General features: G+C 41.3%; 1 protein-coding gene across 1 annotated transcript in view; it reads left to right on the top strand.

The window, feature by feature from the left end:
• LRP2 (LDL receptor related protein 2) overlaps positions 1-18,452 on the top strand; it is a gene marked incomplete at both ends in the record, with an annotated part of 195,552 nt that overhangs the window by 148,141 nt on the left and 28,959 nt on the right. Inside the window, 11 exons of the mRNA XM_082840763.1 lie at positions 157-327; positions 5,767-5,993; positions 7,382-7,559; positions 8,621-8,817; positions 9,545-9,790; positions 10,511-10,639; positions 11,579-11,698; positions 12,447-12,563; positions 13,320-13,436; positions 14,297-14,434; positions 18,090-18,212. Of these exons, the coding sequence (XP_082696889.1) occupies positions 157-327; positions 5,767-5,993; positions 7,382-7,559; positions 8,621-8,817; positions 9,545-9,790; positions 10,511-10,639; positions 11,579-11,698; positions 12,447-12,563; positions 13,320-13,436; positions 14,297-14,434; positions 18,090-18,212 (1,763 nt within the window). The remainder of the gene's footprint in view (positions 1-156; positions 328-5,766; positions 5,994-7,381; positions 7,560-8,620; positions 8,818-9,544; positions 9,791-10,510; positions 10,640-11,578; positions 11,699-12,446; positions 12,564-13,319; positions 13,437-14,296; positions 14,435-18,089; positions 18,213-18,452) is intronic.

The following is an 18,452-nucleotide window of genomic DNA, read 5'->3' as shown; positions in this document are numbered from 1 at the left end:
TGTGCATCATGCCCTGTTAGATTATTTTCTGTTCTCTTTCGTTTGTGAAAGGCTCTGTAGGATGTAAACTCCATTTCTCTAATTGGAGAAAGCTTATGTCTTTGCCACTGAGTTCTTTTGGCTTCAGGGACTGACCCTTTGTGTTTGCTCCAACAGGCATGTCTACTGGGGAGACTGGGCTGACCGAGCATACATTGGGAGAGTAGGCATGGACGGAACCCATAAGTCTGTGATTATTTCTACCAAGATCAAGTGGCCCAATGGCCTCACCATTGATTACACCAATGATCTACTGTACTGGACAGATGCCCACCTGGGTTACATTGAGTACGTACTTAGAAAAGAATAAAGCAAACTGGGTGACTGCTGATTCTAAACACCAGTGCTTGTGTTGCCAGTGCATTTTTCCCAGGCAGCTTCTAACTGGCCTGTTTGTTGGAAGTCACTTCTAACTAAAGTGCCTATAGGTGCCAAGCTCTATGGTATGGTGCAAGAGAAAGAGCATGAACTCTGAAGTCATACAGATCAGGATATTGTCTTGGTGCTTTTACTGCTTATACTCCTAAAAAAGCAGCTAGTAACCTCTCCCCTATGGTAGTCAACTTAGTGCTCAACTCATCTTAATTCCCTTATCCCTTTACTTTACCCTACCCTCCCAAATATATGATTAATAGACTTGGAAAAATTATACTGTTCAATGAAAAGTACTCCTTGTAAAAAAGATAATACAAATTATTAGCCAAGCAGTACATGTTTATTTCGGGGCATTGCTAATTATGGCCTAGTTGGACTAGGGTAATGTCTTCTGGGCATTTATGAACTAGTACCCAGATACACAGCCTGTTGCATGCAAAAGCAGGGAATTGTCGTTAATTCACTAGAGCTATTTTAAAGGTTTAAAAAATCCTGTCATTCCATTAAATTTATTTTGAAAAAAATTACACTTGACAAAAAATACCCACAAAAGTATCTGAGGTCTTTATATAGAGATCATGCAAGAACTGAAGGAGAAGACAAGACTGCTTTCTGGTTTATGACCTTTTTAAAGAAACAGATAATGACTAAGTTCTGGTCATTTATCTGCAGTCTTATTAACAGAGGTCAAGAAGATATTCAGGTTTTCCTGAATATCTTTCCTTCTTTAAGTTTCCATAAATTATGATATTTTGGAAAAAATTTCTAACATCACACGGCTAATGTTATCAACTTTTAGTTGCTAGCTCATTCCACCTCTTGTGAGTTTTAGGGTCTGCTCCCAGTTTTTTAAATATTAAAATATCAGTATTCTGACATAGGTTCAGAGGAATGAATGAGACCTAGATTCACTAATAATGTCTGGGTCATGATTAATAATACATGTGCTACCAGTGTGTACAAAGCTAACCCTGCTGGCCTCTAGGTTAACTCAGCTAGTCTATCCCGCTCAGGTTATACTGAGAATCAAGCTGTCTCTGAAAACTGCTTCTTCCCTTGTCTTCCTGAGGAGACAGAAGTCCAGCTTTAGATTGCTTTCCTCTGATGGCTTAGGAAACAGTGTTCATCCCAGGATATTGAAAGAATGCTTCATGGAGAACATCAACATAAGAGATTATAAACCTTCAAGAGCTGAACCAGCTGCATCAGCAGGAAAGCAGCTGTGGTTAGGAATTAGTGATCTTTAAACTCCTCTGGTTATTCCTATTTTTTTTTGTTTTGATTTTTTTTAACATCTTTATTAGAGTATAATTGCTTTACAATGGTGTGTTAGTTTCTGCTTTATAACAAAGTGAATCACTTATACGTATACATATGTCCCCATATCTCTTCCCTTTTGCGTCTCCCTCCCTCCCGCTCCCTATCCCACCCCTCTAGGTGGTCACAAAGCACCGAGCTGATCTCCCTGTGCTATGCGGCTGCTTCCCACTAGCTATCTATTTTGAGTTTGGTAGTGTATATATGTCCATGCCACTCTCTCACTTTGTCCCAGCTTACCCTTCCCCTTCCCCATATCCTCAAGTCCATTCTCTAGTAGGTCTGCATCTTTATTCCCATCTTGCCCCTAGGTTCTTCATGACCATTTTTTTTTTTATATTCCATGTATATGTGTTAGCATACAGTATTTGTTTTTCTCTTTCTGACTTACTTCACTCTTTATGACAGACTCTAGGTCCATCCACCTCACTACAAATAACTCAATTTCGTTTCTTTTTATGGCTGAGTAATATCCCCTTGTATTTATGTGCAACATCTTCTTTATCCATTCATCTATCGATGGACACTTAGGTTGCTTCCATGTCCTGGCTATTGTAAATAGAGCTGCAATGAATATTTTGGTACATGACTCTTTTTGAATTATGATTTTCTCAGGGTACAGGCCCAGTAGAGGGATTGCTGGGTCATATGGTAGTACTAGTTTTAGCTTTTTTTTTTTTTTTTTTTTTTTTTGCTGTATGCGGGCCTCTCACTGCTGTGGCCTCTCCCATTGCGGAGCACAGGCTGCGGACGTGCAGGCTCAGCGGCCATGGCTCACGGGCTTAGCCGCTCCGCGGCATGTGGGATCTTCCCGGCCCGGGACACAAACCCATGTCCCCTGCATCGGCAGGCGGACTCTCAACCACTGCGCCACCAGGGAAGCCCCTATTTTTAGCTTTTTAAGGAACCTCCATACTGTTCTCCATAGTGGCCGTATCAATTTACATTCCCACCAACAGTGCAAGAGGGTTCCCTTTTCTCCACACCCTCTCCAGCATTTATTGTTTATAGATTTTTTGATGATGGCCACTCTGACAGGTGTGAGATGATATCTCATTGTAGTTTTGATTTGCATTTCTCTAATGATTAGTGATGTTGAGCATTCCTTCATGTGTTTGTGGGCAATCTGTATATCTTCTTTGGAGAAATGTCTATGTAGGTCGTCTGCCCATTTTTCGATTGGGTTGTTTGTTTTTTTGATATTGAGCTGCATGAGCTGCTTGTAAATTTTGGAGATTAATCCTTTGTCAGTTACTTCATTTGAAAATATTGTTTCCCATTCTGAGGGTTGTCTTTTCATCTTGTTTATGGTTTCCTTTGCTGTGCAAAAGCCTTTAAGTTTCATTAGGTCCCATTTGTTTATTTTTGTTTTTAATTTCAATTTCTCTAGGAGGTGGGTCAAAAAGGATCTTGCTGTGATTTATGTCACAGAGTGTTCTGCCTATGTTTTCCTCTAAGAGTTGATAGTTTCTGGCCTTACATTTAGGTCTTTAATCCATTTTGAGTTTATTTTTGTGTATGGTGTTAAGAAGTGTTCTAATTTCATTCTTTTACATGGAGCTGTCCAGTTTTCCCAGCACCACTTATTGAAGAGGCTGTCTTTTCTCCACTGTATATTCTTGCCTCCTTTATCAAAGATAAGGTGACCATATGTGCATGGGTTTATCTCTGGGCTTTCTATCCTGTTCCATTGATCTATCTTTCTGTTTTTGTGCCAGTACCATACTGTCTTGATTACTGTAGCTTTGTAGTATAGTCTGAAGTCAGGGAGCCTGATTCCTCCAGCTCCGTTTTTCTTTCTCAAGATTGCTTTGGCTATTCAGGGTGTTTTGTGTTTCCATATAAATTGTGAAATTTTTTGTTCTAGTTCTGTGAAAAATGCCACTGGTAGTTTGATAGGGATTGCATTGAATCTGTAGATTGCTTTGGGTAGTATAGTCATTTTCACAATGTTGATTCTTCCAATCCAAGAACATGGTGTATCTCTCCATCTGTTTGTATCATCTTTAATTTCTTTCATCAGTCTTATAGTTTTCTGCCTACAGTTCTTTTTTCTTCTTAGGTAGGTTTATTCCTAGGTATTTATTCTATTTATTGCTGTGGTAAATGGGAGTGTTTCCTTAATTTCACTTTCAGTTTTTTCATCATTAGTGTATAGGAATGCAAGAGATTTCTGTGCATTAATTTTGTATCCTGCTACTTTACCAAATTCATTGATTAGCTCTAGTAGTTTTCTGCTGGCATCTTCAGGATTCTCTATGTATAGTATCATGTCATCTGCAAACAGTGACAGCTTTACTTCTTCTTTTCCAATTTGGATTCCTTTTATTTCTTTTTCTTCTCTGACTGCTGTGGCTAAAACTTCCAAAACTATGTTGAATAATAGTGGTGAGAGTGGGCAACCCTGTCTTGCTCCTGATCTTAGTGGAAATGGTTTCAGTTTTTCACCATTGAGGATGATGTTGGCTGTGGGTTTGTTATATATGGCCTTTATTATGTTGAGGAAAGTTCCCTCTATGCTTACTTTCTGGAGGGTTTTTATCATAAATGGGTGTTGAATTTTGTCAAAAGCTTTCTCTGCATCTATTGAGATGATTATATGGTTTTTCTCCTTTCATTTGTTAATATGGTGTATCACATTGATTGATTTGCATATATTGAACCCTTGCATTCCTGGGATAAACCCCACTTGATCATGGTGTATGATCCTTTTAATGTGCTGTTGGATTCTATTTGCTAGTATTTTGTTGAGGATCTTTTCATCTATGTTCATCAGTGTTATTGGCCTGTAGTTTTCTTTCTTTGTGACATCTTTGTCTGGTTTTGGTATCAGGGTGATGGTGGCCTCGTAGAATGAGTTTGGGAGTGTTCCTCCCTCTGCTATATTTTGGAAGAGTTTGAGAAGGATAGGTGTTAGCTCTTCTCTAAATGTTTGATAAAATTCTCCTGTGAAGCCATCTGGTCCTGGGCTTTTGTTTGTTGGAAGATTTTTAATCACAGTTTCAATTTCAGTGCTTGTGATTGGTCTGTTCATATTTTCTATTTCTTCCTGGTTCAGTCTCAGAAGGTTGTGCATTTCTAAGAATTTGTCCATTTCTTCTAGGTTGTCCATTTTATTGGCATAGAGTTGCCAATAAAATCTCTCATGATCCTTTGTATTTCTGCAGTGTCAGTTGTTACTTCTCCTTTTTCATTTCTAATTCTATTGATTTGAGTCTTCTCCCTTTTTTTCTTGACGAGTCTGGCTAATGGTTTATCAATTTTGTTTATCTTCTCAAACAACCAGCTTTTAGTTTTTTTGATCTTTGCTCTTATTTCCTTCATTTCTTTTTCATTTTTTCTGATCTGATATTTATGATTTCTTTCCTTCTGCTAACTTTGGGGTTTTTTTGTTGTTCTTTCTCTAATTGCTTTAGGTGTAAGTTTAGGTTGTTTATTTGAGATGTTTCTTGTTTCTTAAGGTAGGATTGTATTGCTATAAACTTCCCTCTTAGAACTGCTTTTGCTGCATCCTATAGGTTTTGGGTCGTTGTGTTTTCATTGTCATTTGTTTCTAGGTATTTTTTTATTTCCTCTTTGATTTCTTCAGTGATATCTTGGTTATTAAATAGTGTATTGTTTAGCCTCCATGTGTTTGTAGTTTTTACAGATTTTTTCCTGTAATTGATATCTAGTCTCATAGCGTTGTGGTTGGTAAAGATCCTTGATACGATTTCAAGTTTCTTAAAGTTACCAAGGCTTGATTTGTAACCCAAGGTATGATCTATCCTTGAGAATATTCCATGAGCTCTTGAGAAAGGTTATTCCCATTTTTAACGCATTGCTTTTGCAACTTTTACATTTTTCATTCAGTCCAAATAAACTTTAAGTTTAGTTTTTGTTTTAATTGAAGACTAAAAGTTTTGAGGAAGATCTGAACTTCAGTTACCTCTAGAAGGTTGAACTTTATTCATTGATTTGTCAGCCTCTATCCTTAAAGGCATTAGAGGAGGGGCATTATCTTCACTGAGTGACTCTTCCTTCCTCCGACTCCAGGTACTCTGATTTGGAGGGCCACCATCGGCACACGGTGTACGAAACTGGGACACTGCCTCATCCCTTTGCTATAACTGTTTTTGAAGACACCATTTATTGGACAGATTGGAACACAAAGACAGTTGAAAAGGGAAACAAATACAATGGGTCAAATAGGGTGGCGCTGGTGAACACAACACACAGACCATATGACATCCGTGTGTATCATCCCTACAGGCAGCCAATTGGTGAGTAAGTGATTTGGAAGTTTTTGCACTGTTGCTTTAGGGTCTTGTGCATTCCATTCTTGTTTTTGTTTTTTAAGCATAAATATCATGATTTATACTGGGAATGGTGTTACTTGCTAGTGTTTTCTACAAAGCAAATGCTGAGAGTTGAGGGGATGGAAATATCTTTAGAATTTATTCCCCTATTCCTGGAAAAGTCTGCTTACAATTCTTTTTCATAGCACCTGCTCTGTTCTTAAAGATCAATCTGGGCTTTTTTTTTTTTTTTTTTTTTTTTTTTTTGTCAGTACGCGGGACTCCCACTGCTGTGGCCTCTCCCGTTGCGGAGCACAGGCTCCAGACACGCAGGCTCAGCGGCCATGGCTCACGGGCCCAGCCGCTCCGCGGCATGTGGGATCTTCCCGGACGCGGGCACGAACCCGTGTCCCCTGCATCGGCAGGCGGACTCTCAACCACTGCGCCACCAGGGAAGCCCTTGGGCTTTCTTTTTGATAAGAATCAACAGTTGTTATGTTGCCTTTTGACATTTCAGCCCTAAATACTTAAGAAAGCACCTCTGGAAAATATGGACATTTCCTGTATAACCACAATAAATTGTAACACCTAAGAGATGTATTATAATAACATGGATGCATTTATAACAATCATTTCTTTACAATATCAATCTACTGAAATGATTAGTTTAAAAGAAATGCTTAAAAGAAAGTTATAGTAACTATAAAACATCATTTATTAAATGTCTGTTTGCACTTGATATCTAGCCAAGTTCTGGAGTATTCTTTGGGGATAGAATGGATTTTGTAGGCCCACTTTGTCGTGGTGTCTTGTTAAAACATACGACAAACTTGGAAGTTAGGAAAAATGAGAATTGGCAAAATATTTTTTTCTGGAAGTTAATATTCTTCATGTTATTTAACAGAAGTTCAAATTCATCTTTACCTCTGAGTTGCGGCCCAGAAAAGTAGTATAGTTGTTGCTCAGTTTATCCATCCACCTGATTCTTGTGCAACTTCTGTTGCCTATATCCTTAGGATGAGAGAATATAGCATCTGCTGAAAATGAAAACTTTAACTTAGATTGTGGGATGTAAACTAAATTTCCCACCTGCTCTCCAAGAACTTTGGGAGACACAGGTTTTCTAGCCCAACACCAGTGAGTAAGCCTCACTTCTGGTAGCACATAAATCAATTTTCTGTACTAGCAACAGGGTTGCTAAAACAGCTCTACCATATGTACTCTTTATGCACTTTTGCACAAAGCATGAATCTAGGATAACGTTTTTTTTTTTACTAAGAGGTGATGAGTTTTATGCGGCTGGTAATCAGCGCGTCTGTGCTTGATACTCTCTTTAAGTGAATGAACATATATTTTCTTCCTTCTTTCACTAGTGACTAATCCCTGCAGTACCAACAATGGTGGCTGTTCTCATCTCTGCCTCATCAAAGAAGGAGGCAGTGGGTTCACTTGCGAGTGTCCAGATAACTTCCATACTGTCCGGCATAGTTACAGCACCCAGTGCCTGCCCATGTGCTCTAGCACCCAATTCCTGTGTGCCAACAGTGAAATGTAAGGCTCTCTTCTCCCTCTCCCCATTGCCTCTCCAGCCCTTGGACACACATTGAACTTCAAGGCTCCAGGGGATGGGAGTTTTCCAATGAACCAAGATTTTGGCTAATTAACGTGGCTCATTTGGGATGCACCAAGACCAGGAAAGTTGGATCTCCAACCGTCCAACTTTCTCTAACTTCGATAGTTTCGTCCATGAAAGAAGGAATTTGTGAACCAAATGGTTACGCCCATGCATGCAAGTTTTTGTTTCTGTAGCAAGGAAGCAAACTGTGTGTTTTTTTAATTTCTAAGGAATTGTCCAGAGTCTCAGGGCCAAGAATGTATACAAGTGTACACTGAAAAATAGCCCTCAGGAGTGATAGAATTTCTCCGTCTTTTTCAAACATATGCTGGCCTAGCTTCTTAGAGGACTATGCCAGAGGATCCAGGGTCACACATTCAAATCCATGTTTGATGATTTGTATTTGTTATGTAACACGGTCACAGCTTATTTCCCTCACAATGGCCACAGGCCTTGATGACTAGGGGCTGAGTCAGAGAGTGAGGTCAAGAGGAGATGTTAATGCAAATCATAACATCTAAGATTCAGTGGCAGATTATTTTGACGATTGAATAAGGTATCCTAGGTTAAGAATCTAGCATACACCCATCATGACATAGACTCTCAAAAAATGTCAGTGCCTCCAGCTTTCCAGCCAGTACCCAAATGTCATATATCCCTCTGGCTGACAGTCCCAGCCAATCCCTGTTTCCAGAACCCCAGCTCCAAACACACACTCCACTCTTTGTCGTGGCAGGAATTTAATCATCATACTCAAAGCATTTTTTCAGTGTGTGTTGGGTCTTAACAAACCTGGTCTATGTCACCTTGTTATGTTTTCTCTGAAAATATTCCACAGTAGCTAAGGTTTAATTGATCCTCTTCTTGGGCCGTGAGAGAACTCGTGTGTATCATTCCTTGGAATTCCATTTTCCCTGCTTCTCTCTGGATAGTCGTTGCCTGCTCCTCTAACCGCTTGGTGTTTTGCTAGGAGAAGTGCTCTGTTTTCTCTGTGTAGGTGTATTCCCATCTGGTGGAAATGTGATGGGCAGAGAGACTGCTTGGATGGTTCCGACGAGCCCATCACTTGCCCGCAGCGCTACTGCCGGTTAGGACAGTACCAGTGCATGGATGGCAACTGTACCAGCCCACACTTCATATGCAATGCTCATCAGGATTGCCCTGATGGGTCTGATGAAGACTCGGTTCTTTGCGGTGTGTTGAACTGCTTTCTACCTTCTCTGCCCACTTCTATAGTTGATCGCCCATGGTTCTGTAGGGATATTCTGAATGTCATAATCCAAAAACTGGTCCAAAATCCTAGGGGAAAAAAAAAACAAACTCAGAGTCCATCCTATATCTATTTTTATAAAGTTTAAAAAAAATCCCAGGTCTCTACAAGGAAGATGGTTGAGGTAGATACTAAGTTGTCTATATTGATGGTTCTTTACTGTATGCTGTGCATAGAATCTCCTTTGAGAGCTAACATTGAGGGTGAAATGAGGGATTCCCACATTTTAAACAGGGACTCTCAGTTGTAATATTTATTTATGTTTCCATTTTTAAAAAGCCCCATCAAAACCCAAAAAAACAACTCTCCAAACCAAAATCAACACATAAACAATAGCAACAAACAGAGAGTTTGAAAACCTTTGTCCATTAGGGCAACAGGTACAGGAGAAGGTGAATTTAGTAGGCTGTCAGCGATTCAGTCCTTATCCCCTAATTCTGCATGCAAGAAAAAGATATTTAAGAATTTAGGAGACAGTAATAGTCAAAGGACTAACTGCTCACGTAGTGGTACTGGTTAATAATAAGTGCATTAGGGCATAAGTCCTCTAAGAAGAAATTAGAATCGAGTTCTCCAGGATCCATTAGTGTAAATTAGGAGCTCTTGTTCCTGACACCTTCCAAGCTGATAACCAAACGTTCCCGCTTGCAGAGCATCACCAGTGTGAGTCCAACGAATGGCAGTGTGCCAACAAACGTTGCATCCCGGAATCCTGGCAGTGTGACATGGAGGACGACTGCGGAGATAACTCGGACGAAGACAGTTCCCACTGTGCCAGCAGGACCTGCCGGCCGGGCTATTTTAAGTGTGCCAATGGCCACTGCATCCCTCAGAGCTGGAAGTGTGATGTAGACAATGACTGCGGAGACTACTCAGACGAGCCCCTCCAGGAATGCTGTAAGTTCCTGTGAGAGGGACCTGGCCTGACCGGGAGCAGGGAACAAGACGGATGGAGAGAGGGTGTGCAGCCCCTGCTGCAGCCCCATGGGGTGCCCCCTCTCGGCTCTTCCCCGCGGCTCTTCCGGCACCGCAAGGCAAAGGAGAGCCGCACGCACAGCCTGCGGGTTGAACCACGCCCCCTGTTCTCAAGTGGCTGATTCCTGCTCTCCATACACGAATGTCTAACTGTCCCGAATATGATAACAAGGGCTTACACTTTGTCTATCTAGCACTTTCTCTTTTGAGCCTCAGAGAAACATGGTGAGGTAGGGAAAGTGGGTGTTACCAACTCTCATTTTACAAGTGAGGAGCCTGAACTTCATGTTAAGTGGCTGGTCACTTTTCTACTTCATGCCAGAGCTGACACTTCAACCTGGTTTTTTTTTTTTTTACTTCAAACCCAGTTCTTCCCCCCACCCCGCCCCACTCCCCCCAAAGTGTGACTGCAACATAAATGAGTGGAATGAAACGGTGAGAAAACTTAAGGACTCTGTCTTTCTGCTTTGGGTGAACAGATCACACCTAAAAGAGACACAGTTGCCAGAGTCTGTTAGGTTGGTAACACGGTCACCGTTACTCATCAGCACCGCATCTTAAATAAGACAATGGAAAGGTGTCTTTGGTTTCCTTGCAGGACCGAGACTTCAGTTCTGACCTTGCCCCTTCTTCTCTTTTCAGTGAGCCCTGCCTACCGCTGTGACAACTATACGGAATTCGACTGTAAAACAAACTACCGCTGCATCCTCCTGTGGGCTGTGTGCAATGGTTTCGATGACTGCCGGGACAACAGCGATGAGCAGGACTGTGGTAGGGAGGGGCTGCAGGGGAGGAGGGAGGGACAAACAACTTAGCAGGAGATGAGAGCAGATTTCCCACATCCTTCCTTTGTTCGCCTCTAATAACATGTTACATTTTTGTAGCATTTTACAGGGATATTGGGAGTTTACTTTATACGTCTTAAAGGAAATGTGTCTCAAAGGATACTATACTTGGGGAAGACCTTGCGAGGATATTAGGAATTTGTGTAATTTCTCCCAAATGCAGAATTCCTATTTACGCTTGACAAGTTTAAACTGTCTGTCTAATCTTAGAGATTGATTGAAAGGAATGAAAGGGGGAGTAGAGAAAAGATTTGGTATCTATCTCTAAAAAGGATATTTCAAAATCAGAATATTTCTTATTTGGAGATTTTCATATTCTGAATCTCCCTCTGGCTTTCCACATCCTCTGTGTCTGGCAACATAGAAAATTTATGGACAAAAGGCCAAATGAATGAATGGAATTTGCCAAGATTAGGCATATACTCTAATTTGAAAACAGTGTCTGTGTGTGTGTGTGTGTGTGTGTGTGTGTTAGGTTTAGTTGGAAGAGAGGTAAGGAAGATATTGGGTTATTTTAATAACACTGAATCTAATCAAGTAAAGACAATGTGATGGACATGTTTTGTCTGCTGGTGGCATCACTTAATTTTCCTTTCCAGGCCTTCATTGCAAATTGCAAGCCAGGGACCAAATCATTTTTTGAACAGTTTCTACAGAAGAGAATGGATCTAGTTTCTAACGGTAGGATAGATTCAGTTTAGCCTAAAGAGGAATAGCGACAGTGAATGTGGCTGGCATTCCTCTTTCTGGGAGCTTTGAGAATATGATAGCGTAAGCCTCAGACCATCTCACAAGAAAGCCAGGACTACTTCGACACTTCTTGACCATGGGTTTCTGAAGTATTTGCAATGACTGTGCTTTGCAGAGTCGATGGCATGCAAACCTTCTGGGGAGTTTCGCTGTACAAATCACCACTGCATCCCTCTTCGCTGGAGATGTGATGGGCACAATGACTGTGGAGACCATTCAGATGAGGAAAACTGTAGTGAGTGTTCAGGGTCCTTCATCCTTACGTGCCACTGGAGTGGTGATGTCTGCTCTTTGTCTGTAATTCAACTGTCTATGCCGTTCATCCTCAAAGGGTAGGAGGACGGCTACCTGATCTCTTGTTTTCTGACTGGTACATTACTACTTTTTCATCTCCTTCTCAGCTGCTTGTAATCAAGCTCTGGGAGAAGAATATTTACCCAAGTATATCTTTTGTCTCTTATTTATTTACACTCAAGTTTATTATTTTTTTTTCAAAAAGAACTTGAGATGACTTATAATATATCATTGCCTTATGATATATATCGATTTCAGATTAACATGAAATACATTCTGACTTTAGTCCCCTTTTGGAAGTAAGAAGGTATAGGCAGTTGAGAGAATCAGGATGCTGGTTACACCTGCAATAATCAATTGACTAAAAACTTCTTACACAAAAGGGTGATCCAATTGGCATTTTATTGTTCATAAGAAAGTTCATGTTGAATCCTATAGGAGGTTATCTGGAGTTTCAGGAAATGAAAAATTATCTTAAGATTAAATCACCTTTGGACAAACTTTTTGACAAAGTCCATTCTTTACAGACTTACAATTGAGATGGAAAGTCTATTTTTGGAGGCTGGACAGTCTGGGACTTGGGACACAGGAGGGCGTTAGGCACAGAGGACACTTAGGCCAGTCCACAAGCCTGTCCCCTATGTATGATTCCTGGTGCCCTCTGATGGCCACGTGGCTTTCTTTTTCAGCCCCCCGGGAATGCACAGAGAGCGAGTTTCGGTGTGATGATCAGAGCTGCATTCCTTCGCGATGGATCTGTGACCAAAACAATGACTGTGGGGACAACTCAGATGAGCGGGACTGCGGTAACTGTCACAGCTCTTTAAGGGGCTTTCCAGAGAGTCTTGTACTAGGGTCAGCATATTGGTCGGAAGTAGGGGCTTCACATGTGTGTTTGGAAGGTTTTTTAGACTTAAATGATTTCTGTGTAATTTATGTAATATATAAACCTTAGCATTACAGTACCTTCTGCTTTATATATATTTTCTATGTTTATGATTACCTTATAGCAGTCTAGATCAATAATAATAGGGGAAAATCTCAAGAGAGTTTTAAAAATCTCATTTTAACTTAAACCTCCGCTAGGAGCAGACTTTAATCTGCATGGACCTTATAAACAAATAAAAACATTGGTCTTCCTACTGTTCTCCAGAAAGTGGCCCTAAGATATATACGGCTGTAGCTCCCTGGTGTAGAAGTCACATGTTAGAATAGGAATCATAAACCCCAAGTAGTTTTATAGCTCTTACTGATTAAGGGTCGAGTCTGAGAAAAATCAGCGTGCAAAACAGTAAAAGTTGGGGAGTTCAGTGTTTTGAGGAAAAGTTGAAGAGCTCGAGATATTTAATAGAGGAGAGATTGCTACTTCCATCTCCATATTTTGAACGGGGAAGGTGTACCTTTGAGAGTTGATTTACTCGCTAACCACAAGGCGTGGGTTTGTTGTGAGCCAGTCACCGGGTATGAATAGGAATGTGATGGAAGACTTACTACCCTCCACGGAACTAACAGTTGTCTGAGAACGCCAAGGCGTCCTGGAAATGACAGTCTTTTCCCTTCAGAGATGATGACCTGCCATCCTGGATATTTTCAGTGTGATAGCGGGCACTGCGTTCCTGACCAAATGAAATGCGACGGGTTTGCCGATTGTCACGATGCCTCTGATGAAGCCGCTTGTCGTAAGTTTCTAGACACCCGTGGCACCGTTTGTCTGAAATGTATGGATATGGCAGTTTAGACCCAACCTTTCCCATCAGCCACCACTTCTTATATTAAAAGACCATAGATATTTTCTATTCAGCGTTCATTGATAATTATCAGTTTACCTGGGGCCTGAGTCACCATGTCCATATATTTCACAGTAGACATTCAAGTGCATTTCATTAATAATACTTCAAATAGAGAATATATTAAGTGTGCTAACGAAAGTATTTATATGTTATCAGCTACTCTACAAATCGTTAATTGGATAAAAACTTGGCAGGTAAAAGAATATTCAAGCAATGAATAAAAGGGTATTCAAACATAATGAAGTCCCAGTATTAAACGTTTTCTGAGTTGAATAATGGCATATAAAATTGTTTAAAAGTATAAAGCCAATATGATCATTTGCATTTTAGTCTTTTTGAATCAGTGAATATATGTTAACTGTTGATGATTGTCTATGATGGATTTTGTTGATAATGCGGTTGCCGCATCTTAAAACCTGGTTTCCAAGAGACTGTATAAATGGATGATAGGAAAAGCCAGTGCTGACACCACTGAAGGGTTGCACTTGCCTATAATGAAAAAGTGCACTGCTGTCCACAGAATGACTCATGTCATTGAATACTGGGCTTGGTCATCTATCCTTAAGAAACATTCCATCAGAATTTCAGACAGTTTAAAGCCACAGAACATCTGGTTGAATCATGAAGAGCACGCTATAATGGAACTCTTTCCATTAGGGGAGCTCTTTCTGTAAAGGAGAAATAGCCGGATAGCTTCCCAAAAAGTATCTTTTTCTAATAATTTGACTATGTCTCCTCCCCACCAACAGCCACTCGCTTTCCCAATGGGGCATACTGCCCAGCTACTATGTTCGAATGTAAAAATCATGTTTGTATCCAGTCATCTTGGAAGTGTGATGGTGATAACGACTGTGGCGATGGTTCCGATGAAGAACTTCATCTGTGCTGTGAGTGAGAGAGACTGGGGCTGGTGGTGTCAATGTTTCTTATGTGGAGCCTGTGATCCAGGAGGGCGGTTGTACAGTTTTTGAGTACTGGACACATGATCTGCATTAGTGTGCTTTCACTTGGCCTTCCTGCTTAGTTCTCTACGTGGAACATGAGAAAGTTGGGCAAGCATCCATAGTGTTAAACATTTTGTGGCCTTCAAAGGCAATTGGCATAAATAGCGGCAGAACTGTTGTGGTTGAAGTCTGAGGTAGGGTGGGGCTGTACATCTCTCCTGCTCCATTCTACTTTCAGTGCCCCTCAGAGTACTTCTGCTAAACCCCCTGAGCTTCAGAGAACACCTTTAGGACATTTTAAAACTAGTTAGTCCTTAGTCACTTCACGTTACATCATAATTCAAGCCCATCTAATTCTTTTCTGTTGTATGATACATATTTATTTATTTATTTAAACATCTTTTTTTTTTTAAAACATCTTTATTGGACTATAATTGCTTTACAATGGTGTGTTAGTTTCTGCTGTATAACAAAGTGAATCAGTTATACATATACATATATCCCCATATCTCTTGCCTCTTGTGTCTCCCTCTCTCCCACCCTATCCCACCCCTCTAGGTGGTCACAAAGCACCGAGCTGATCTCCCTGTGCTATGCGGCTGCTTCCCACTAGCTATCTATTTTACATTTGGTAGTGTATATATGTCCATGCCACTCTCTCACTTCGTCCCAGCTTACCCTTCCCCCTCCCCATATCCTCAAGTCCATGCTCTAGTAGATCTGTGTCTTTAGTCCCGTCTTACTCCTAGGTACTTCATGACCTTTTTTTTTTCTTGGATTCCATATATATGTGTTAGCATACAGTATTTGTTTTTCTCTTTCTGACTTGCTTCACTCTGTATGACAGACTCTAGGTGCATCCACCTCGCTACAAATAACTCAATTTCATTTCTTTTTATGGCTGAGTAATATTCCATTGTATATATGTGCCACATCTTCTTTATCCATTCATCTGTTGATGAACACTTAGGTTGCTTCCATGTCCTGGCTATTGTAAATAGAGCTGCAATGAACATTGTGGTACATGACTCTTCTTGAATTATGGTTTTCTCAGGATATATGCCCAGTAGTGGGATTGCTGGGTCATATGGTAGTTCTATTTTTAGTTTTTTAAGGAACCTCCATACTGTTCTGCATAGTGGCTGTATCAATTTACATTCCCATCAACAGTGCAAGAGGGTTGCCTTTTCTCCACACCCTCTCCAGCATTTATTTGTTTTTGTTTTTAACATCTTTATTGGAGTATAATTGCTATATAATGGTGTGTTAGTTTCTGCTGTATAACAAAGTGAATCAGTTATACAAACACATATATCCCCATATCTCTTCCCTCCTGCTTCTATTTATTTTTTAAACCAGTGAGTCTCAATTTGGGTACCCATCAGAATCACCTGGGGAGAGGTGTTTCAAAAGCACACGCTCTGGTCCCACCCTAGGCTTAGACCTATTGAACCAGAATGTCCAAGGACATGTCAGCCCTGGGCAAAACGTATATTGAGAAAGCTCCTTAGCTTTTAATTTAGTCTCCTGATTGAGAACTACTGATTTTAACAAAGTGAATGAAAATAGAGTTTGTTTTGGTCATTTTGCTCCATGCTTTGAGTCATTGGAGAGACTTGAGGGCAGTAGTTCTCAGAGTGTCATCTCTGTACTAGGAGAGTCAGTATTACCTGGGAACGTGTTAGAAATACAGATTCATGGGCCCACTCCAGATCTACCTGATCCGAATCTCTGGCAGGGAGACCTAGCACTCTCTGCATTAATAAGCCCTCCAGGTGATCCTGATGCAAGCTAAAGCTTAAGCATTTCATGTAAGTAAAAGCCCCCAACACAGGAGAAGACACTCCCAGAAACGTTACTTCTGGAACTCTTGGTTAACTCCTAGTCTGACTTAGCTGCAACTTGCTTCTGGGGTTCTCATCACCTCTTCCAGTCAGTTTCCTAGATTCATCTGCATCAGTGTGCTTTCACTTTCCTGCTTAGTTCTCTACTTGGGACATGAGAAAGTTGGGCAAACATCCATAGTTTTAAACACTTTGTGGCCTTCGAAAACAATTCATTTTTAGCCCAGGGATTTGACTCTAGAAAATGATATATCAGAGTATTCCTTCCCCCCAGAGAACTTTGAATTAGCATACATTATATTTTCCCAGTGGCATCCCAACACTTTCCTTGCCACATCTTAGTTTTGTATAAGGAACTAACCATGTTTTGTTTTGTTTTTCACTTGATGAATCTTGAAAAACATCTTAAGCATGTGTAACTTTCAAAGAAGAAGTCCTCAGGAAGTAGCTTCCCTCTAAAAGATAAAGTGCCCATAGTTAGTAAAATTAAACTTTGCGGAGGCAGAGACATATAGCCACATGAAAAAGTGACCAACACTGTTTTATAATGTTGCATTTCACAGCAAATAATTCTTGCAAAGTTCTATTAACGATACTTCCAAGAACCAGTTCTCAGAGCTGAATTTTTTTTTTTTTTTTTTTTGCGGTACACGGGCCTCTCACTGTTGTGGCCCCTCCCGTTGCGGAGCACAGGCTCCGGACACGCAGGCTCAGCGGCCATAGCTCACGGGCCCAGCCGCTCCACGGCATGTGGGATCTTCCTGGACTGGGGCACGAACCCGTGTCCCCTGCATCGGCAGGCGGACTCTCAACCACTGCGCCACCAGGGAAGCCCTCAGAGCTGAATTTTTTCCCCCCAACCTCATTACAAGTCTCTCCTCTTGCTCCCTGTTTGTGGTACCAAGGCAGAAGGAAAATCAAACAGCCCAAGTCCTCCATGGGAAAGAGGAACACATGTGTGTTGAGTTCACTGAATTCCTGGTACATGCATAGAGGACCGTTTCCCTGTAGCAACTAAGGGACCTGGGTTCTACCTGTAGGTTCCTCACAGGGACACAAGCATGAGCCAGAGGTCTAATTCTGGATAATAAAGTGAGTCAGGGTTTGCTTATGAAATATCAACTTTAAGTGCAATAGGTGAGGGAATTCAGGTAGGAAAGTCCATCATGGTGTAAAACTTTAATGAAAAGACTTTGTGTCCTAGCGGCTCAATGATAACTCCAGTCAGAGGGACAAACAGTGGCCTCTTGGCTCAGGTATGGTCCTGCTGGCCTCTCCAGCCTCCTGGCCACCATTGTACTCCTCACCCCATGCTTCAGCCCAGAGACCTTTTATTCAGGTCCAGAAGCCTGCCTTCCTGACTCAGAATTTTTCCATGTGAAGCCTCTTCTGACCCCTCCTCCCCCAGAACTATATCATATCTCCACAGTAGATGCTTTCACAGCATGTTTCCTTTGTGGCTCTTATCACAGTTGTAGTTGAATGGTTAATTTGTAAAGTCTGTTCTCCTGCTAGAATAAACATCCCATGAGGATAAGGATTGTGTCTTTCTTTTTCCCAATTGAATCTGATGCCCGGCACAGTGCCACGGTGTCAACTAGACACTCAAGAGCTATTTGTCGATTGGTTAAATCGAACAAGCCAATGAAGGGATGAATCAGGCAAGCCTGGCGCTGGCACAGGAGTGTTTTTAGATCCTGACCCTTATGTTTTGCTCTTAACCTGTACTTTTGCTTTTCCGTCTTGTGTTTTAGTGAGTGTTCCCTGTGATTCACCACACCGTTTCCGGTGTGACAACAATCGCTGCATTTATCGTCACGAGCTGTGCAACCATGAGGATGACTGTGGAGATGGAAGTGATGAGAAGAAGGAGAACTGTAAGCAAAAGTCAAAAGGGAGAAGGGAGGGCTTCCCTGGTGGCGCAGTGGTTGAGAGTCCGCCTGCCGATGCAGGGGACACGGGTTCGTGCCCCAGTCCAGGAAGATCCCACATGCCGTGGAGCGGCTGGCCCCGTGAGCCATGGCCACTGAGCCTGCGCGTCTGGAGCCTGTGCTCCGCAACAGGAGAGGCCACAACAGTGAGAGGCCTGCGTACCGCAAAAAAAAAAAAAAAAAAAA

The sequence above is a fragment of the Leucopleurus acutus genome (genome assembly GCF_964270905.1).
Source record: "Leucopleurus acutus genome assembly, chromosome: 6".
Lineage (NCBI taxonomy): Eukaryota > Metazoa > Chordata > Mammalia > Artiodactyla > Delphinidae > Leucopleurus > Leucopleurus acutus.
The sequence above is the reverse complement of the archived record's forward strand: the minus strand, read 5'-3'. Positions and strand labels throughout refer to the sequence as shown.